The sequence below is a fragment of the Chiloscyllium punctatum genome, chromosome 17, assembly GCF_047496795.1.
Source record: "Chiloscyllium punctatum isolate Juve2018m chromosome 17, sChiPun1.3, whole genome shotgun sequence".
Classification (NCBI taxonomy): Eukaryota; Metazoa; Chordata; class Chondrichthyes; order Orectolobiformes; family Hemiscylliidae; genus Chiloscyllium; species Chiloscyllium punctatum.
Genome location: NC_092755.1, coordinates 83409931 through 83429898, shown reverse-complemented (window position 1 = coordinate 83429898; position 19968 = coordinate 83409931). Strand labels below are relative to the sequence as shown.

Sequence of the window (19968 nt, the reverse complement as noted above, 5' to 3'; positions counted from 1 at the left end):
TGGAGGCCAAGTCATTGAGTATATTTAAGACAGAGATAGATGGGTTCTTGATTAGTAAAGGAGTTAAGCATTACAGGGAGAAGGCAGGAGAATGGGGTTGAGGAACACATCAGCCATGATCAAATGGCAGAGCAAATTTGATGGGATGATTGGCCAAATCTGCTCCTATATCTGACTGTCTTTATGAATTGTAGGGTTTGATACTGTAGCCAGAGTTGAAACATGGCTGCAAGATAGTGCAGCACTGAGACTGAAACATAAGAGGTTACAAGATCCATAGGAAAGATAGGGAAAACGGAAGAGGGGTAACTGTGTTGTAAGTGAGTTAGGATGAAATCAGTTCAATGACTATGGATAAGCAGGCAATGGAGATCGATGGGTCGAATTAAGAAATAGACAAAGGATTTAAAATGTGGGAAGTGTTGGAGGAAAATACATAAAAGCCTTCAGTAACTGCTATGAAATGGTAGATTGTACAAATGCAAAGACATGGATCGAGACAAACAGACCCAGCCTGTCAAAAAGGTCATGAATTTCTTGCATTTGTTTCAGAACATTGTTTTGCAATAGTATGGTCCAGAACCAGCAAAGTGGCATTCTGTATTGATATAATAACATCTGAGGAGCCAGTTTTTTTTAAACACTGTAACAGCAGTGAACATTTAGTATAGATCTTGATATGATCAAATTCATTGGAGAAGTTTTAAATTGAATCAGAGGTACTTATAGAATATTTAGTGTAATGCAAAACCGGCACACACCTATAAAAAACAGTTCTATTCACCAAAGAAAATAATCTCTGCATTTCAAGAGAAGAAAACCCAAAGCATGTAGAAATGTAAGAAACAAAATAGAATGTTACAGTGCAGTACAGGCCCTTCATCCTGTTGCGCCAACCTGCAAAATTAATCTGATACCCATTTAACCTACATTGTTCCAATATTATCCATATGTAAGTGCGATGCCCATTTAAATGCCCTTAACGTTGGCGAGTCTACTACTGTTGCAGGCAGGTCGTTCCACATCCCTACTACTGTGTGAAGAAACTACCCCTGATGTCTGTCCTAAGTCTATCACCCCTCAATTTAAAGCAATTTAACACTGTTACAGTGTTAAACCCTCATGTTAGCCTTCACCATCCGAGAAAAAAGGCTCTCACTGTCCACCCTATCTAACCCTCTGATTATCTTATATGTCTCAATTAAGTCACCTGTTAACGTTTTTTCTCTCTAACAAAAACAGCCTCAAGTCCCTCAGCCTCTCCTCATAAGACCTTCCCTCCATACCAGGCAGCATCCTACTAAATCTCCTCTGAACCCTTTACAAAGCTTCCACATCCTTCCTATAACACAGTGACTAGAGCTGCACACAATACTCCAGGTGTGGCCTTACCAGCGTCTTGTGCAGCTGAAGCATGATCTCATGGCTCTGAAACTCAGTCCCCCTACCAATAAATGCCAACAAACCATGTGCCTTCTTTACAACCCTATCAACCTGGGTAGCAACTTTCAGTGATTTATGCACCAGGACACAGAGATCCCTCTGTTCCTCTACACTGCCTAGAATTTTACTATTAGTCCAGTACTCTGCATTCCTGATACTTCTTCTGAAGTGAACTACTTCACACTTTTCTGCATTAAAGTCCACAAGCTATTTCTAAGCCTAGCTCTGCACCTTATCTGTGTTCCTCTGTAACCCACAACTCTGCCTAGCTTAGAGTCATCTGCAAACTTATTAACCCATCCTTCTATGTCCACCTCCAGATCATTTATAAAAATGACAGGAATGAACGACATGGGGAATATGAAAATAAGTTTGCAGGGAGTATCAAAATCAATACTTACTAAACAATTTCAAGTACATTAGAATAGACAGGGTAGTTGGGAGAATTGTGGATTCTTGAAAGCTTACGATCATTTTGTCAATCAAAATAAGGAAACAGTGGACATCTTGAATAATTATTTTACAGCAATATGAAACCCCACTTGCCCACACTATCCTTTAGCCATGTTTTTACCTCCATAATTGTATTGTCCCTTTACCAGTTCACACATGACTTGAGGAGGGGGTCAATATGTAAGCTTCCCAACAAACATATGGACGAAGGGATAGGGATGTACCAAATTTAATATAAGCAAAAGAACAATAAAAAAGAGAATAATGACACTAAGAGCGATAAGACGCCAGGACTAGATCATTTCCATATCAGGGATTTTAAAGGAAATAGAAATGAAAATAGTACAGATGTGTTAAGTATAAGCTGGATTCAGGAATCATTCCTTCATAGATTGGAAAATAGTGCTCTAATAAAATCTAAATTGAGATAATGGGAAGGTATGTTAATTGGCAAGATGTGGATAGTAGTGTCCTGCAAGGATCAGTTTAAGTAATGAGCCAGAAAGTCACATTCAGTAAATCCTCTGCATCTGCGAAATCATGAATTGTGAATTTGTCTACCTGCATCAAAAAATGTTACAAAAAAAAATCAGTAACAAGGGCAAAAAAAATCACATGCAAGTAATTCTTAACCTATTTTTAATGAGCTCCACATTGACAAATTTCATCATTTGTGTGGGTTCTCAGGAACAGAACTCTCATGGATATGGAGGAATGACTATATCCAAGTTTGCTAATCATACAAAGATAGAACCATAGAAATAATCCCATGATGAGGGAGAGATTGTTCAATTTGGATTGTGGATGAGCACTCATTAATGAATAATGAGGTGGAGGAAAGAATACTGTAGACAGACCTCATTAAGTGACGAATTATTGAAGCTTCTGGGGAAAGTCCAAGTAAACTAGGAATGGAGACAGCGTATATCAATGATACTTAGCCTCAAACTGCTGTCTACAACATGAGATGGAGTATGTTGGCTACAGTCAATATTTGTCATTTTAAAATGGAGCAACAATGAATGATTAATGAAGATGAAATAACGATTCAAAACACTTAGACTCTTCAATTTAAACTGCCCTGAATGTCAGTTGTCATTTAGAAGATTTGCCTGACTCATTTGGATAAAGTTTGATGGCCCTTGGCCAGGTGCAAGTTTCCAATCTACATAGTTGCAAACCACTCTACCTCACTCATCACAATTTGAAACTTGTGATGTTATCTCGCTTTGATCAAACTTTCCATCTTGTCCAAGTGAATACTGTTCAAGAGTGAGATGGAATAGTCAGCACTGTGCAGTTTGGAATCCACATTATAGGTGGGATGTGATTCATTTTCCAGACTCAGGCTTGCAAACTAATTTGTAATCAGGTCTTTAAGGATTTATAAGCAGTAAGCAATTGTATTTACATACTGGGCCATCAGGGAATACCAAACATAATGAAAAGACAAAATAATAGCCACAATAATACAATTGATATCAAGTTGCAACACGAGTGTAGGTCTAAGGGTAGGCGACTGTCTGCTCAGGTCTGAGCAATGAATGACCTAGTATACACAGGGAGAAAGGACACTTTGTAAATCCAAATTAAATCACAATCATGAAATACGCCCACTTTGAGAAGGAGCTAATCAGTTACAGGTGCTTGTGGAATCACACCTTCAGAAACGATAGACAAGACTGGAAATCTTGGTTGGTAAGTCCCTGGCTTTGAAATTATATTTGATTTTAGAATAACTGTCAGCAGTACCAAGTTTTTACATGAGCATTTGGTGTAGAAAGTTAAAACAATAAAAACAACATTTTAACTTGGTACTCCAGGAATTTACAATGTTAGGAGACTGAGCACAGCACTGCTATGATCTGCAGTTGTCCAATGATCAGAAATTTTAACAGCATGTAACAAATATAGTAATCTAGTGTATTTAGCTTCCATTGAATAATTTCTAATATTCTGCCTACAATGCAGTGCCAGTAAGTATTATTTTCTAAAACACTCTTATGAACATTGTAAAATATAAAGTACTTATATAAGAGTTGCTTGTTAAATAATGCAATTCTACAATTATGATGATCAAAAACAGTCCTTTTAAAAACAGTTAATTATTAAACAGTGAATTCTGATGACATTCTGGATTACAGAAGCTGTTGAACTAGATGGTAGAAGCAATCTGAATTACGGTAACAGATGGCTCTTTGTCAGGATATTTCTCAAGTTAATTTTGTCTCCTTCCTTCTAGATATCTCCAAAGCAAATGTCAACTGCAGTCAAGAATCAATGTGTGGCACTTGCAGGCACAAACACATGCCCCACTACACAGTGGTGCTTCAATACTGATGTCTTCAATCAAGCGATAGCAGTAACCCTTCAGTGCCTTTGCATCAACTATACATGATAATCCAGCTCCACTGCTGTGTACTCCCCTCAAGGCAGTACACTCCATGATACCATCACTCACTCACTCGCTTTTCTGAAGCTTATTCATGTAATTCTGTGTATAACAGGGATGGTACTAATGAACAAGTATGCCCTTGACACTTCTCTGTTTAAAAGATAATTCTACTATATGATGATTTGGTTTGTAATAACCACACTGAATGGCCCAATTTTTTTCAATTCCATTTATAATATGAGTAATTAATGGATTACATTGTTTTCAAAGTACTTTATTTGCAACACAACTATTTGCTTTCTCCCCTAAAAATACAAAGGTTCATCAGGTTCATTAAACCATTAACACAATCTTCATGGAGTAGGCAGTGTCCCCGCAATCATACCTACTTTCATGACAAAGTCTTGAGTCAGAATTGTGCTGTGTGATGCTGGTAACTTATAAAAATATCTGTAAATCTATTATTTTTCATTTAGAATTTCTTTGTTATAAATCATGGACTGATTTTTTAAATGTCTAGCCCCATGTAAAATCAATACACATTCTTCCACAGTTCCTTTAGGAATCTTTCATTTCAATATTCTTAATTCCAAGTTACTTTCCAGTGAAGCATATGCAGGAGACCGAGAACACGAGCATGAGCCCGTTAGCCATTCTGTTCTGCTGCCCTTGATCCGACTGTCTCATGCGAAGTTATTTGCTTCCTACTCCTGTTATATGTACCTAACATGCTGGTCACAGTTTCATCCCTCAATATAACAATAAAACCTTTACTGTGAGAAGTAGTGGCTCAATTAGTTTACACACTTAACACCAATCCAGCCCTACCTGATCTCTTTCAAATTTTTCTAGTGTAGCAGCTCCTAAATTCTGCTTCAAACTCATTCTAACTGCTTTTGTTGACTTGGATTGATAATTTTGTTAATAAGTTTGATTATCATTAACTATCCTTTGACAGATGTTATAAAGGGGTGTTATCTGAAATAGTAATTTATAATATCATTGGCTAGACATGTGAGAGCTTTTTCAGAAGGATACTTTTCAAGTCAATGGAAACAGCAGCAATAAATGTTGCATTTACAAAAAACACATGCCACTGAAATGGAATCAAGCCTATAGTACTTTGAAAGGTCCCCCCAAATTACCCAGTTTGTGGCTATAAAATGTGTTGGTTTTGAACACAGCAGAGAGAACCTGCCACAAAGCTCTCTTTTCTTTCTCATCAAAACCTCTCCCATCAAAATCTAAGAGTTATAAACCCACTGTAAGCTCTCATTGCCACAGTTGGAGAATTCTTAAAAGAGAAGTTTGGATCTACAACGTTGTCTACAGAAAAAGAAAATTTAACCAGCTCGAACTGATCCAGACAGAAACTCGAAAACGAGTAGCATAAGGAAAGTGACTATAGTTGCAGACCAGCATTTGGATAATTTTTTCTGTTACTTGGCCAAAATTGTTACAGGAGAAAGTGAGGACTGTAGATGCTGGAGATCAGAGCTGAAAATGTGTTGCTGGAAAAGCGCAGCAGGTCAGGCAGCATCCAAGGAGCAGGAGAATCGACGTTTCGGGCATGAGCCTTCTTCAGGAATGAGGAAAGTGTGCCAAGCCGGCTAAGATAAAAGGTAGGGAGGAGGGACTTGGGGGAGGGGCTTTGGAAATGCGATAGGTGGAAGGAGATTAAGGTGAGGGTGATAGGCCGGAGTGGGGTTGGGGGTGGGGGCGGAGAGATCAGGAAGAAGATTGCAGGTTAGGAAGGTGGTGCTGAGTTTGAGGGTTGGGACTGAGACAAGGTGGGGGAAGGGGAAATGAGGAAACTGGAGAAGTCTGAGTTCATCCCTTGTGGTTGGAGGGTTCCTAAGTGAATGAGGCGCTCTTCCTCCAGCCGTTGTGTTGCTATGGTCTGGCGATGGAGGAGTCCAAGGACCTGCATGTCCTTGGTGGAGTGGGAGGGGGAGTTGAAGCATTGAGCCACGGGGTGGTTGGGTTGGTTGGTCTGGGTGTCCCAGAGGAAAGTTTCAGAGAACACCACTGAAACTCAGATTTCTCCAGTTTCCTCATTTTCCCTTCCCCCACCTTGTCTCAGTCCCAACCCTCAAACTCAGCACCACCTTCCTAACCTGCAATCTTCTTCCTGATCTCTCCGCCTCCGCCTCCGCCCCCACCCCCACCCCCACTCTGGCCTATCACCCTCACCTTAATCTCCTTCCACCTATCGCATTTCCAACGCCCCTCCCCCAAGTCCCTCCTCCCTACCTTTTATCTTAGCCTGCTTGGCACACTTTCCTCATTCCTGAAGAAGGGCTCATGCCCGAAACGTCGATTCTCCTACTCCTTGGATGCTGCCTGACCTGCTGCGCTTTTCCAGCAACACATTTTCAGCAAAGTTATTTGAAGACAATACTATGCAAAGTTTTATGTTCTGTTTTCAAGGCTTGCAGGGAGGTGTTTGTGTATGTTATTTTCAAGAAGGGCAATTGGGCATATTTGTACATATTAATATTTCTGTCAATAATTTATTTTGTTTGACAATGTTTTATGCAATAAAACTAATTATTGTGATGACACTATGGCTTTAAGTGGAGTATTTTGTCATTTTATTTAAAGAGGAGAGGTTGAGACAGTGGTAGTGAGTGGTCTGTTCCAAGCCAATAAAGTGAACTGCTTGTGAGGCCTTGGTTTTTTTTAAATAGTTGGAACAATAGAAACAGCATGAAAGGGTGGAGTCAGGCTCCCACATAACCAGGGTTTTAATTTAGCTTTCAATAGTTGTTGGGATTTTGAAGTTCGCTGTGGAAACAACGATCTCTCACGACACAGCAAAAAGCTGGAGTTCTCTCTCTCTCTACCAGACTTTTCTTTGAGTGTTCTTTCCTCCTAGTCTGGGAAAGCATCGCATGTGAGACAATCTATTTTACTGAATTTGCCTTTCCCAAGGCAAGCGTGTTTGTGGGATGCTACTACATTGGAACAATTGCTGTTTAGTAGTATATTTTAGTAATAATCTATATAGTAATAACCAATAGAGTTAAAGTTAGACCAATTCTTCTTTCTTTTGTTTGTATTTTAACTGTACAGTAAAAATAAAGTGTGTTTTGCTTAAAGCCAAGTAGTGTAACCAATTGAATTGCACCTGAAAAATGGCTCCTTACACCCTCCTTTAAATCAGAAAAAGTTAGGGTCTAGGCTATATTTGAAGGGGGGTCTGGTCAATAACATTATTTAGTTGTTAACTTAATGTACCTGATTTGTTAACTTAAATTACAATAATTATTACCTCTATTAAATTTAAAATATTGTGCATAGTGAAGGATCATGGCAAAGCAAGGGATCAGGCCAGTTAGCTTAACATGGTTCTAATACATACAAATAATATATAAAATTCAATAAATTCAAAAACAAAATACCTCTGACGAAAGATCATAGAATTAAAAGCTTCACCGTTTCTCTCTCCACAGATTTTTGTCTTTATTCTTTTGACAAATACTGTTCTAAACATTGCTATTATCCACTAATTCAATCCTTCCAGTGATCCAAATTCCATTGTTTTGTGCTTATTTTGAAAAAATATGAATATTAGAAGTTACATACAAATGTTTTGCCATCCAGTCTGTAAAATGAAAAACAACACTAAACGATGAACATCACATAGCTTTTTCTACAGCTGACTTCAAACAACGTACGTTGAAAGCTAATCAATGTTGTTCATATTGAATTTTCACCAGTACAACCCAGAGGCAAATCTAATCTACTTGATGTCAATCGTGCATGAAAGGATGTTATACTGACATACTCACCTGCCAACAGTACCATTATTAATCCCACCCTTATGAGGAAACACTAAATACACTGGGGGTGACATAGTTGTCAGTTGATAGAGAGTTGGTTTCTCAGAGAACTGAAGGTACAAAATCTCAGGTCTGCTTGTCACTCAAATTTGCCTTCCACAGAAGTAAAGGTCTTAGTTGGATCGCCAAATAAAATCACACAGGAGAAATATTTTGCCTAAGTTTTGCTCAGGAATTAGTAATAAATGTTAGCCTATGGAAAAAAACGTGAAACCATTATATGTGTATCAGATGCAGATACCACTGAATACTTAAAGGAGATGTATGTGAAACGCAGCACTGGACCATCGGATTCACAGATTGTATTAAAAGGATCTGAGAAGCAGAAATACTTACAAAAATTTACCCAGTTACCAAATTTCTAGGAAATTTGAAACTATTGATTCATTGCAGGTTATGGAAATCTGCAGGGCATTGTTGATATTTGCCTCCAGTACTTGGAGGCAAATCACAGGTTGTGTCTTGAAAATATATTGAATTATTTCAAATCAACTGAAACAGCCTTCAGGATATTCCCACTGAATATAATTGGACTTTTAAAAGGTGCCACATTTGCAATTTCTGAAGAAGTATGGATTTGAATGGCAAACTAAACAAATGAATTGAGAAAGATTTAGTAATAGGAATAGGTGATGATGATGATAAACAGCTAATGTGTCGTGACTTGGAACATGCTACAGTAATTTATAATAAACAAATGAACTAACAGGAGGAGTTTATTTTTCTTTATTCTGTCATGGGCTGTGGGCAACACTGGCAAAGCCAGCAGATGTCGCCTATAACGGATTCCCTTTGAACTCAGTGGACTGTTAAGCGATTTGAGAGGGCAGTAAAGCTGATCAGCTCACTCTGGGTTTGAACAGGCCACGTAAGGACGGGTTTTCTTCCTTAAGTGACATGAGTAAGCCAGATGGGTTTTTGCCACAATTGACAATGGTTTCATGATCATCATTAATGACATCAAAAACAAGAGCCTGGGCTTTTGGACTTCTAGCCCAGCGACAATACAATGTTACCATCTCACCAAAGAAGTGAGCCAATCAGCCTGTTCAGCCTGCTCTATCATTTGATAAAACAATGGATGCGTGATCATGGACTCAACTCCTTATTTCTGCTTTGTCTCTGTATCCTTTCATTGCCTCATTAGTCAAGAATTAATCTATCTCTGTATTAAAAATATACAGAAACATTGCTTCCACTGGTCTCTGTGGAAGAAAATTTCAGAGACTAATAACCCCCTGAAAAAAAAAGTCCTCCTCATCTCTGTTTTAAATGGGTGACCACCTAATTTTAAACTGTGTCCTCTAGTTTAAAATCTCTTAAGAGAAAATGCTCTTTCAGTATCCATTCTTTCGAGACTCTCAGGATATTTTATGTTTCAATAAAGTCGCCTCTCATTTTTTGAAATTGCAATGAATAAAGGCATAACCTGTCCAATTTTCCTCATAATGTAACCCCTTTATCATGGGAATCAACTAACTAACCTTCTCTGAACTGTTTGTGATGCCTCTTTTTAAAGTAAGGCCACCAAAGCTGTATGCTCTACTCCAGATATGGTCCCACCAATGTCCTGTATGACTCTGTCAAACTTCCTCACTTTTATAAAAGCACATGGTGTTGGTGCTAACATATTAGAACGGATAGAAGATTGGTTGGCTGGCAGAAAACAGAGAATGCATGCATGGCCTTTGTCTAATTGACAGGATGAAACAAGTGGAGTCCTGAAGGGGTCCTTGCGAGGGCCTCCACTTTTCACAATTTACATCAATAACTTAGATGAGAGAGCAAAGGCATGGCAGCTAAATTTGCAGACGACTCAAAAATGGTGGAAAAGTATGTTGTGAAGACCAAATCAGAGTTTTCAGAAGGACACAGGTAGATTGAGTGATTGGGCAAAAAATTGACAAATGGAGTATGAAGTGGGAAAATGGTGAATTTGTTCATTTTGGCAGGAAGAATGACAAAGCAAAATATTATTTAAATGGAGAATAACTGTGGACTTCAGATGTACAGAAGAATTTAGGTCATTTGGTGCATGATCACATGAAGTTAATATGCAGATATATATGACACTGGTGAGACCACATCTCTAAAATAGCATGCAATTCCTGATTTAAAGTAGGATATAAATTTGTTGGAGGTGGTCCAGAATAGGCACTACTGTAACAAATGGGAGGTCTTCTGAAGAGAGGTCACATTGGCTGAGCTTGTTTATACTGGAGGTTAAGAGAGGGTGGGGATGATTTTAATGAAGTATACGAGGTCATGATTGGTCTTAACAAGGTGTATGTGGAAAAAGTTTCCTCTTGTGGGTCAGTGCTGGGGGACAGTGTTAAAAATTAAGGGTCACCTTTGTACGACAGAGGTGAGGGGACTTTTTTCTTCTCTGAGGGTTGTGAGACTTTGGAATTCTGCCTCGGAATGTAGAGGACATAGTTTAATTGAATATATTGGGGCAGAAATAAATCTTTTCTGCTTAGGCAGGGAAAATCAGAGGTTACTGAGAGTAGATGGGAATGTAGAATTTAAAACAGAAGCTGATCAGGAATAATTAGCAGACTAAGCTCAAGGGCTGAGTGGTCTACCTCTGTTCCTGTTTCAAGTGTTCGTATGTAAAGTGAATAGCTAAGAATGTCCTGTCTTCTTCATTGCAAATTATGTAAGTTTGAGTCGTGTCAAAGCAATTTTTTTTAATGGGAATGAATCTTTAGCATGTATCTTCCTCTGGCAATAATTGACAATGCTACTTAGGTAGGCTTAAGAATTTGTGGAAAATGAAAAAAATAAGTCACAGATATAGTAGATCCGATACTTCTGAGGTTGGGGTATACACATAATGTTTGGTTTCTATTAGGCTAGGAGAGCTGATGGTGAGTGACCATAGCTTCAAAATGATTTGGAAGACTTTATGGGTGGCACGGTGGCACAGTGGTTAGCACTGCTGCCTCACAGCGCCAGAGACCCGGGTTCAATTCCCGCCTCAGGCGGGAGTTTTGTGTGAGTTGGATCTGGATGGGTGAGTTTTGCACATTCTCCCTGTGTCTGCGTGGGTTTCCTCCGGGTGCTCCGGTTTCCTCCCACACTCCAAAGATGTGCAGGTCAGGTGAATTGGCCATGCTAAATTGCCCGTAGTGTTAGGTAAGGGGTAGATGTAGGGGTATGGGTGGGTTGCGCTTCGGCGGGGCGGTGTGGACTTGTTGGGCCGAAGGGCCTGTTTCCACACTGTAAGTAATCTAATCTTAAGTATATTGAAGACAAGGAGATGGCTAGTACAGGTATGACACCCTAGTGGTTATGGTATTGGAGTAGGGCTCTGATAAACACAAAATAAAACACTTAGACCTCAAGTTGGGTAATCAAATCTAGCGAATCTGTTAATTTATGAGCCAGTCAGATAAAATAATTGCAGAATTTCCAAGTTATCGTTAATTGAATCACTAACGTCCTTTGAGAAATAAGCCTGCCACACCTACCATGTCTGATCTACACCAGTCTCACACAGCTTGATTTACTCTTAATGGCTTCAGGGAAACAAGGACAAGTCAATAAATGAAGCCTTGCCAGTGTATCCACATTCTTAGAATACATAAAAAATTACAGTACAGACATTATTTAAGGATGGAAAGCAGAGACAATTAAAAAAGATGGATAGACTAATACTCTCTCTCTTCATGATCTGAGATACAGAAAGATCATCAGCTATATTGTTGAAATAATGCATAGATAATTGAATGGTTTAGAATTGTGAAAATGAGGTCCATTTGATAAAGAAAAGCAATTCTAGTACTTTGGATGTTAGGAGAGAGCTTGGACAAAACAAACATGCTGCAATAAACAGCCAATGGCTGTGAGGAAGGCTGAAGAGAGCTAGCAGGATAGAAAATAGAAGATTGGCCATGACAACAGCAGGAATACGCAATGCTGAAATAGAATCATACAAATAGTCCTTACTTCAACACTTTAAGACAACATTCAAGAAAGAACGATAACAGAATGACAAGTCACATACCATATAAAGCAAGCATTCAAACCAAACACATGTCAACAAAGCTAGTTCATAGTGTCTTTTTGAAAACAGGACTATGGTCATTCATTGATTTTTACTATGGCCTATTCCACTATGTGAACAAATTCCTGAGGCCATACTTCAACAGCTGCTCCTATGTTCTAGTAGCAGATACACCTCTGTTTTTGTGAAAGAAACGTTTTAGAATAAACAAACTGTGTAGTCCTAGAGTCATAGAGACGTACAGCACAGAAACAGACCCTTCAGTCCAACTTGTCCTTGCCAACCAGATATCCCAACCCAATCTAGTTGCACCTGCCAGTACCTGGCCCATACCCCTTCAAACCTTTCCTATTCATATACCCATCCAGATCCAACTTCCTCTGGCAGCTCACTCCATACATAGGCCACCCTCTGCATGAAAACATTGCCCCTTTGGTCTCTTTTATATCTTTCCCCTCTCAACCAATCTATGCCTCTAGTTCTGGACTCATCCACCCCAGGGAAAAGACTTCCTCTATTTATCCTATCCATGGCCATCAATAAGTTCATCCCTCAGCCTCCGACGCTCCAGGGAAAACAGACCTAGCCTATTCAACCTCTCCCTGTAGCTCAAATCCTCCTACCCCGGCAACATCCTTGTAAATCTTTTCTGAACCCTTTCAAGTTTCGTAACATCTTTCCGATAGGAAGGTCACCAGAATTCTGTACTCCTGTACTCAATACTCTGACCAATAAAGGAAAGCATACCAAATGCCTTCTTCACTATCCTATCTACCTGCAATTACACTTTCAAGGAGCTATGAACTTGCACTCCAAGGTCTCTTTGTTCAGCAACATTCCTTAGGACCTTACCATTAAGTGTACAATTCCTGCTAAGATTTACTTTCCCAAAATGCAGCACCTCACATTTATCTAAATTAAACTCCATCTGCCACTTCTCAGTCCATTGGCCCATCTGATCAAGATCCCGTTGTAATCTGAGGTAACTTTCTTCGCTGTCCACTACACCTCCAATTTTGGTGTCATCTGCAAACTTACTAACTATACCTTTTATGCTCACATCCAAATCATTTATATAAATGATGAAAGGTAGTGGACCCAGCACTGATCCTTGTGGCACTCTGCTGGTCACAGGCCTCCAATCTGAAAAATAACCCTCCATCGCCTCTCTGAATTCTATCTTTGAGACAGTTCTGTATCCAAATGGCTCGTTCTCCCTGTGAGATCTAACCTTGCTAACCAGTCTCCCCTGGGGAACCTTGTCAACCTTAGTGAATTCCATATAGATCACATCTACTGCTCTGCCCTCATCAATCCTCTTTGTTACTTCTTCAAAAAACTCAATCAAGTTTGTGAGACATGATTTCCTACATGCAAAGCCATGTTGACTATCCCTCATCAGTTGTTGTCTTTCCAATACATGTACATCCTGTCCCTCAGGATTCCCTCCAACAACTTGCCCACCACTAACGTCAGGCTCACTGGTCTATAGTTCCCTGGCTTGTCCTTTCCACCTACATGTAGTTGTTTCAAAATTAGCTTTCATAATTATTTTCTAAATGCCAGTGGTGTTCCTAATGATAGAAAAGATCCAAACAGGCAGTCTTACCAAAGCCAACTATACAAAAGTAGGTAGCTGGCTGACAGACAGATTTATGTCTGCCTCTGACAGTGGCATTTATTTGAAGGCAGAAGTGGCGTTATCAAAATGTGTCGCTGTAAACCATCAAACATTGGTCATGTGTGTGGCCTTGGAATGCAGCTGTACTGCTCCATTAAAAATCTTCTGTCTTTACACCTTCACCATTATAGGTCACACTAGTTTTGTGAAATACTGAGAATGGCTTAATATGATGAATTTTGTTTTCTCTGTGTAGGAAAAACTCAACACCTTGTCTTTGGTTTCACAAATTAACAATTGATGCACATGAAACTAATTTAACTTCAAATCTAAGAAGCATTCAGCAAGGATATAATTAAGAACAGGACATTGATTTTTCTTTGCCTCATCAGTTTGGTCATTGCAAACTTTCAGGTTTCTGAACTTGACAGCACTGTCCTTAAAAATTGAGATTTTTTTGGAAACATCTTTCATGTTTTAAAATGAATATTCAGAAAAGGTTCACAAGTTGGTAAAACAAATGTAAGCAATGTTGGCTTTCACTTATTGGAAGCACCAGGAACTTGGTTAATGTTAGAAATATGTTATGTGGAGATATTTATAACAGCATAATTTTTAGGACCTCCTAAAGCGATATCAACTCAAGATCAAAGATGTTAAGGCAGACACATAAAATATAATTTTTTTGCAGTTTTTATTACAGAACAAAGTGGAATCTCACAGCAGTAAAGAACTCCAATCATTGAGGCTTGCAGCTGTGTAAGACTATTAAAGTACTCAACACCCTTCAAGCTGAATTGTGCTATGCTAATTAAATTCCATCTGCACCTGAAACTCTCTTACTACCTGACTATGCAAAATAGCTGTTTCTCTAAAGTGAAAACATCACCAAGTAGAGGATACAGTGCCTCAAAATCAGGGATAATTGGAACTGTTGCTTTTGTATGGAAAATAGCAATTCATGGGATGGGAAAAAACAAAATGAGATTCTTCCATGCAAGCATACTGTAATATGAGACCTAACAAAATGCATAACAAGATTTCAAAGGTGTTTCATATTTGTACAATATTCTCAAATGAAATATTCTCAGCTGTGCCAAAGATTTGCTTAATTCCTTTTATCTGAATGCATCCTGTTCCAAAAATTCTGTCACAAAATAATGCTGTTCACCTTTTCTTTTTAATCCATGTTTCCAATAAAAACATTTCAAAGGGAATTTTTCAAGTGATGGCTTTGTCAAATGAAAACATTCCTAATTTTCTAAAGGCACAAGTTGACAGAATGCAACACAAGTTTTGTTAATAAATCAAATTTAATAGCATGGCATTTATAAATGCTAAAACTGTTTTTGATTTAGGTTTCCAGTTACTATACTATAAGGTGCCTTTGTTTTCAACAAATTTATGCTATCTTACTCAGCCCACTCACAGTACTGCAGTCGACCTTTCAACTAGCTTATAATGATCCTAAAACAAGACCACTTTATCCATATATAACAGGAATTCCTTCTCACAATGTAAATTATAGTTATTTTCAAACATTATGCTGAAAGTTATGTGTCATTAACAAAGCCTGTTGCATTACTAAATTTAAAAAACCCTACCTACTTGTCAAAAAGGAAGAAGGTCTTACCTTATCATCAATGTCACTCTCACTGTCACACTGTTAGAAAAAGAAAAATGATTAGTTAGTTCTAAATCTAAAAGCATATTTCAAAACTGTATCTAAAGTATGGACACATCTGATGCAGTATAACAATTAATTAATTGGTTTACAGATTTGAAAGTGTTTCTTTACAAAAATTGCAGATTGGGTTCTGAAACAAAGTTAGAGGAATAAAGCATGCTCAATTACATTTCCTAGCTTGTAATTATTTTATATTGTGGGATCTTCTTCCATGCACTTACCTTACACTACCACGATACCAATGAAATGTTAACTCTGCTTTCTTACCATAGATGTTACTAGACCAGCTGAATTTCTCCAACAATTTTTGTTTCCGATTTAGACTTCCAGCATCTGCAGTTTTTTTTAAAAAGCTACAACCATATTTGTTTGCAAAGTATTCAACTGTAGTACTGTCATAATCTAACAAGCCTAATACTGATGATTACCTTCCCAGAAAAGGAGACCCTAAGCAAATTATGTTCCACCTTCACCACTTCTCCAATTGAAACCAGTTAATTTAATATACATTTGGAACAAAGTGTGAGAACTACATATATGTTAGCGAGTTTTGCGAAGATTTGTAGCTCAGGTTGAGGTTCTGCTCGCTGAGCGGGAAGGTTCGTTTTCAGATGTTTCGTCACCATACTAGGTAATATCATCAGTGAGCCTCTGGATGTACACTAGTGGCATGGCCCGCTTTCTATTTGTGTGTTTAGGTTTCTTTGGGTTGGTGATATCATTTCCTGTGGTGATGTCATTTTCAGTTCTTTTTCTCAGTTGGTGGTAAATGGATTCAGCTAGCCACAAAAAGACATGACCCACTCTCACTTGTATCCTTACACAGTAGTTGAGGTAGGACATCACTTCAACTGGGACAACACACCCACCCTAGGACAAGCCAAACAGAGGCATGCATGAGAATTCCTAGAAGCATGGCATTCCAACTGGAACTCTATCAACAAACACATTGACTTGGATCCCCTTTACCACTCCCTGAGAAAAGGAGCAGGAAATAACATCACTAACCCAAAGACACCTAAACACACATAGAAAGTGGGCCATGCCACCAGTATTTCATTCAGAGGCTCACTGATGATGTTACCTAGTATGGTGACAAAATGTCTGAAAGCGAACCTTTCAGCTCAGTGAGTAAAGTAACCAGGAAATCTTTGTGTTCTGATCAATTTCAACTGAAACTGGTTTAACAAAATGATGCACAACCTAACTAAAGCAAACTCTTTAAAACAAAACAAAAGTTTTAACCTCAAAAATCAAAAAAGGAGAAAAACTAAGCATCTCTTCAGACATGAGCTATTCTGTCACGTGGTAGACTGCACATTTATCTGTAATTTGACAGTGAAGCCAGGTTTTTAGGAATCAAGCCAAATACACAACACTCGTGTTAGTTCAACTAAAGTACTTGGTGTCAGTTTCTACCTTAAAATGCTATTTGACCCCAACGTTTTTGGGGTTAAAGAGTGTGGTGCTGGACAAGCACAGCTGGTTAGGCAACATTCGAGGAGCAAGAATTCCTGATGAAGAGCTTATGCTCAAAATGTCGACTTTCCTGCTCCTTGGATGCTACCTGACCGGTTATGCTTTTCCAGCACCACACTCTTCAACTCTGATCACCTGCACCTGCAGTTCTCACTTTCTCCCAAGGCTTTTGGCCCTATTAGCTTGCAGCCAAATCACACATAGGTTGGACTGGTAAATGTGTAAGTTATTACTTGTGTTACAATAGTATAACTTCAAGAGGTATATTTTGCCTTTTTTTTAAGTGGAGAGGTTGAGACATAGGTACTGAGCTGTGAAGTACACAGTTTTTTTGAGGCCTTTGGATTTTGTTTGAGAATTTGGAACAATAGAAACAGCATGAATCGGTAGAGTCCGGCTCTTATAGTACCAAGATTTTAATTTAGCTTTCACTAATTGCTGGGATTTTGATGTTGGTTGTGGAAATTATACATCTCTCTTGGATACAGCAAAAAGCTGGAGTTTTCTCTCTACCAGACTATTCTCTTGGTGTTCTTTCCTCCTGGTTTTGGGAAAACATTGCAATATAGTCAATCTATTTGACTGAATTTGCTTTTGCCAAGTATGTATTCATGGGATATTACTAAATTGGAATAGTTACAGAATAACTTATTATTCTGTTAAATTTTACAACAGAGTTAAAATTTGACCAATGCGTCTTTATTTTGTTTGTATTTTAACTGTAGGATAAGAATATATTGTATTTTGCTTAAAGCTGAATTAGTGTAACCAATCGAATTAAATCTGGAACACAGCACTTTATACCTGCCTGCAGTTAGGGGCTAGGCTATCTCCCTGATGTATTTAAAAGGGGGTTTGGTCTTATCCATAATAACTTAGTCTCAAAATAGGGATAGTTTGCAAAGTTAGAGCTCACATTTCAGGTCACATTTGATGTCTATTGTTCAGCATAACTATACAATGTAAGGACATCAAGTTATTCTTTTCATCAGAAATAGAAAACGGCATACTTGCAACTAGTGAAATATTTCTCCAAATCCAATGATTATTTTCACAGAATTTCCTTAAAGGAATACTTTAGGTTCACAAATATATCTGTACGCATTCCTTCTTTGTTTTTCTCCCACAACCAAGAACTAAAACATGAACAAGCACACAGAAAATGTATAACTTAAATTTCCCGCACAGCAAGGTAAATATATCCTTGGGTATCATCTCAACACCCAAAAATTAGCACTTCGTGGTTCACAGCAATGAAGCATTTTAACAGCATGGATAGACCTCTACGTAGATAATAATTTAACCCCTGCATGGAACGGTAATGTCCACAAGTACAGCCTGCTGGGAGAGCAGCCTGTCCCATTCTGCTAAATGTTACTGAAAATCAACTCATGGCTCAGAAATACAGTTGGCAAATCCCAACATACATGCTGCATGAACTCTGCAGTGTTAAATTATTCTCATCAAGGTGAATGGAGAATTAATAAGTAAATTTAAACTGAACTGCAGAAGGTTTAATCAAAGGCAAAGAAAAGCATACAAATAGAAGTTATTTTATTTTAAGAAATAGTTCTTTGCATTTCATTTTCACAGTGCTATACATCCTGGAAATGAAAACAGTTGCACTTGGCTAACTGTTGGCTGACATCTCTGATTTTACATCTGATTGTTCAGAGTTTGAATGTAATTTTCAGTCCAGATTGACCTGCAGGCACATTTATGCAGAAAAAGAAGTTGTCCAGCACTTCAAACTTGTTTGTCCATTCAGTTAGATTATGGTTGATCACTGACCTCTTCAATGGATCTACAGCCTCAAAAACATTTTGGGGAGAGGATTTCAGGTTACCATTATCCAGTGAGGGGGTGCTTTCTGACATCATAATTGAAAGGCCTATTTCCAAGTTCAAGATTATGCTTCTTTGTTCTGGATTCTATCATCAGCGGAAATGGTTTTTTTTCTACCTACTTCATCAACACCTTTAGATCATTTCCAAAACCTCAATTAGGTCAACCCTTAATCTTCTACACACAGTTGAGAAAATTTCAGCAGCTATAACATTATATTTTGCATATACCGAAGATGAAGAATATAAACTAGATTACAGAAACATTCTGAATTAAAAACATTTACTTTTACTTTTTCTCTGCTTGAAATGATATGCTTTGTCCAAATGAGCTTCAAATTTCAGAACTTTGTTTTCATCGTAACGTCTTAGCTAGCTTTTCCTCAAGCTCAAAATGTTTGCGCAACCAATAATGCTTAAACTCTAAACATGTTTTATGCAATGAGTTATAATAAAACATGTTTCAATCCTCAGGTGTTCTGTATAGCTATTGTGATAATGTATTCCACTTGGGATCAGCAGGAGGTACATCAGGAGCTTCACTGTGGGATTCCCTTTCACAACCAAGGAGGAATATTGGAGAAAACAATACTTGTCTGCAACCAAAAGAGAAAATGCTGGAAAATCTCAGCAGGTCTGGCAGCATCTGTAAGGAGAGAAAAGAGCTGACTTTTAGAGTCTAACTGACCCTTTGTCAAAGCCTTTTACCCAGCAGTTCTCTGCAAGCTGTATATGTATAGTTTATTTCAATTCCTGGGAAGTGGGCGGCACAGTGGCACAGTGGTTAGCACTGCTGCCTCACAACGCAAGTGACCTGGGTTCAATTCCCGCCTCAGGCAACTGTCTGTGTGGAGTTTGCACGTTTGCACATTCCCCTCTGGGTGGTCCGGTTTCCACCCACAGTCCAAAAATGTGCAGGTTAGGTTAATTGGCCATGGTAAATTGCCTGTACTGCCCGAAGGGGTAAATATTGGGGAATGGGTCTGGGTGGGTTGCTCTTCGGAGGGTCGATGTGGATTTGTTGGGTCGAAGGGCCTGCTTCTACACTAAGTAATCTAATCTAATCTACCAACAAAAATCCAAACATAACTTGATTTTAGTTGCTAAAGTGATTTTTTTAGCGATGATTTACTATGGAGGGTCCGTGTGGACTGGTTGGGCTGAAGGGCCTGTTACCACACTGTAGGGAATC

The 19968-nt window shown here is 38.5% G+C and overlaps 1 protein-coding gene across 11 annotated transcripts in view; it reads right to left on the bottom strand.

The window, feature by feature from the left end:
- The window catches only part of fbrsl1 (fibrosin-like 1), a 1025915-nt gene that overhangs the window by 273691 nt on the left and 732256 nt on the right, over positions 1-19968 (bottom strand). For all 11 annotated transcript variants that reach the window (XM_072587705.1, XM_072587709.1, XM_072587706.1 and 8 more), the window contains one exon: positions 15400-15429. In XM_072587705.1, the coding sequence (XP_072443806.1) occupies positions 15400-15429 (30 nt within the window). The remainder of the gene's footprint in view (positions 1-15399; positions 15430-19968) is intronic.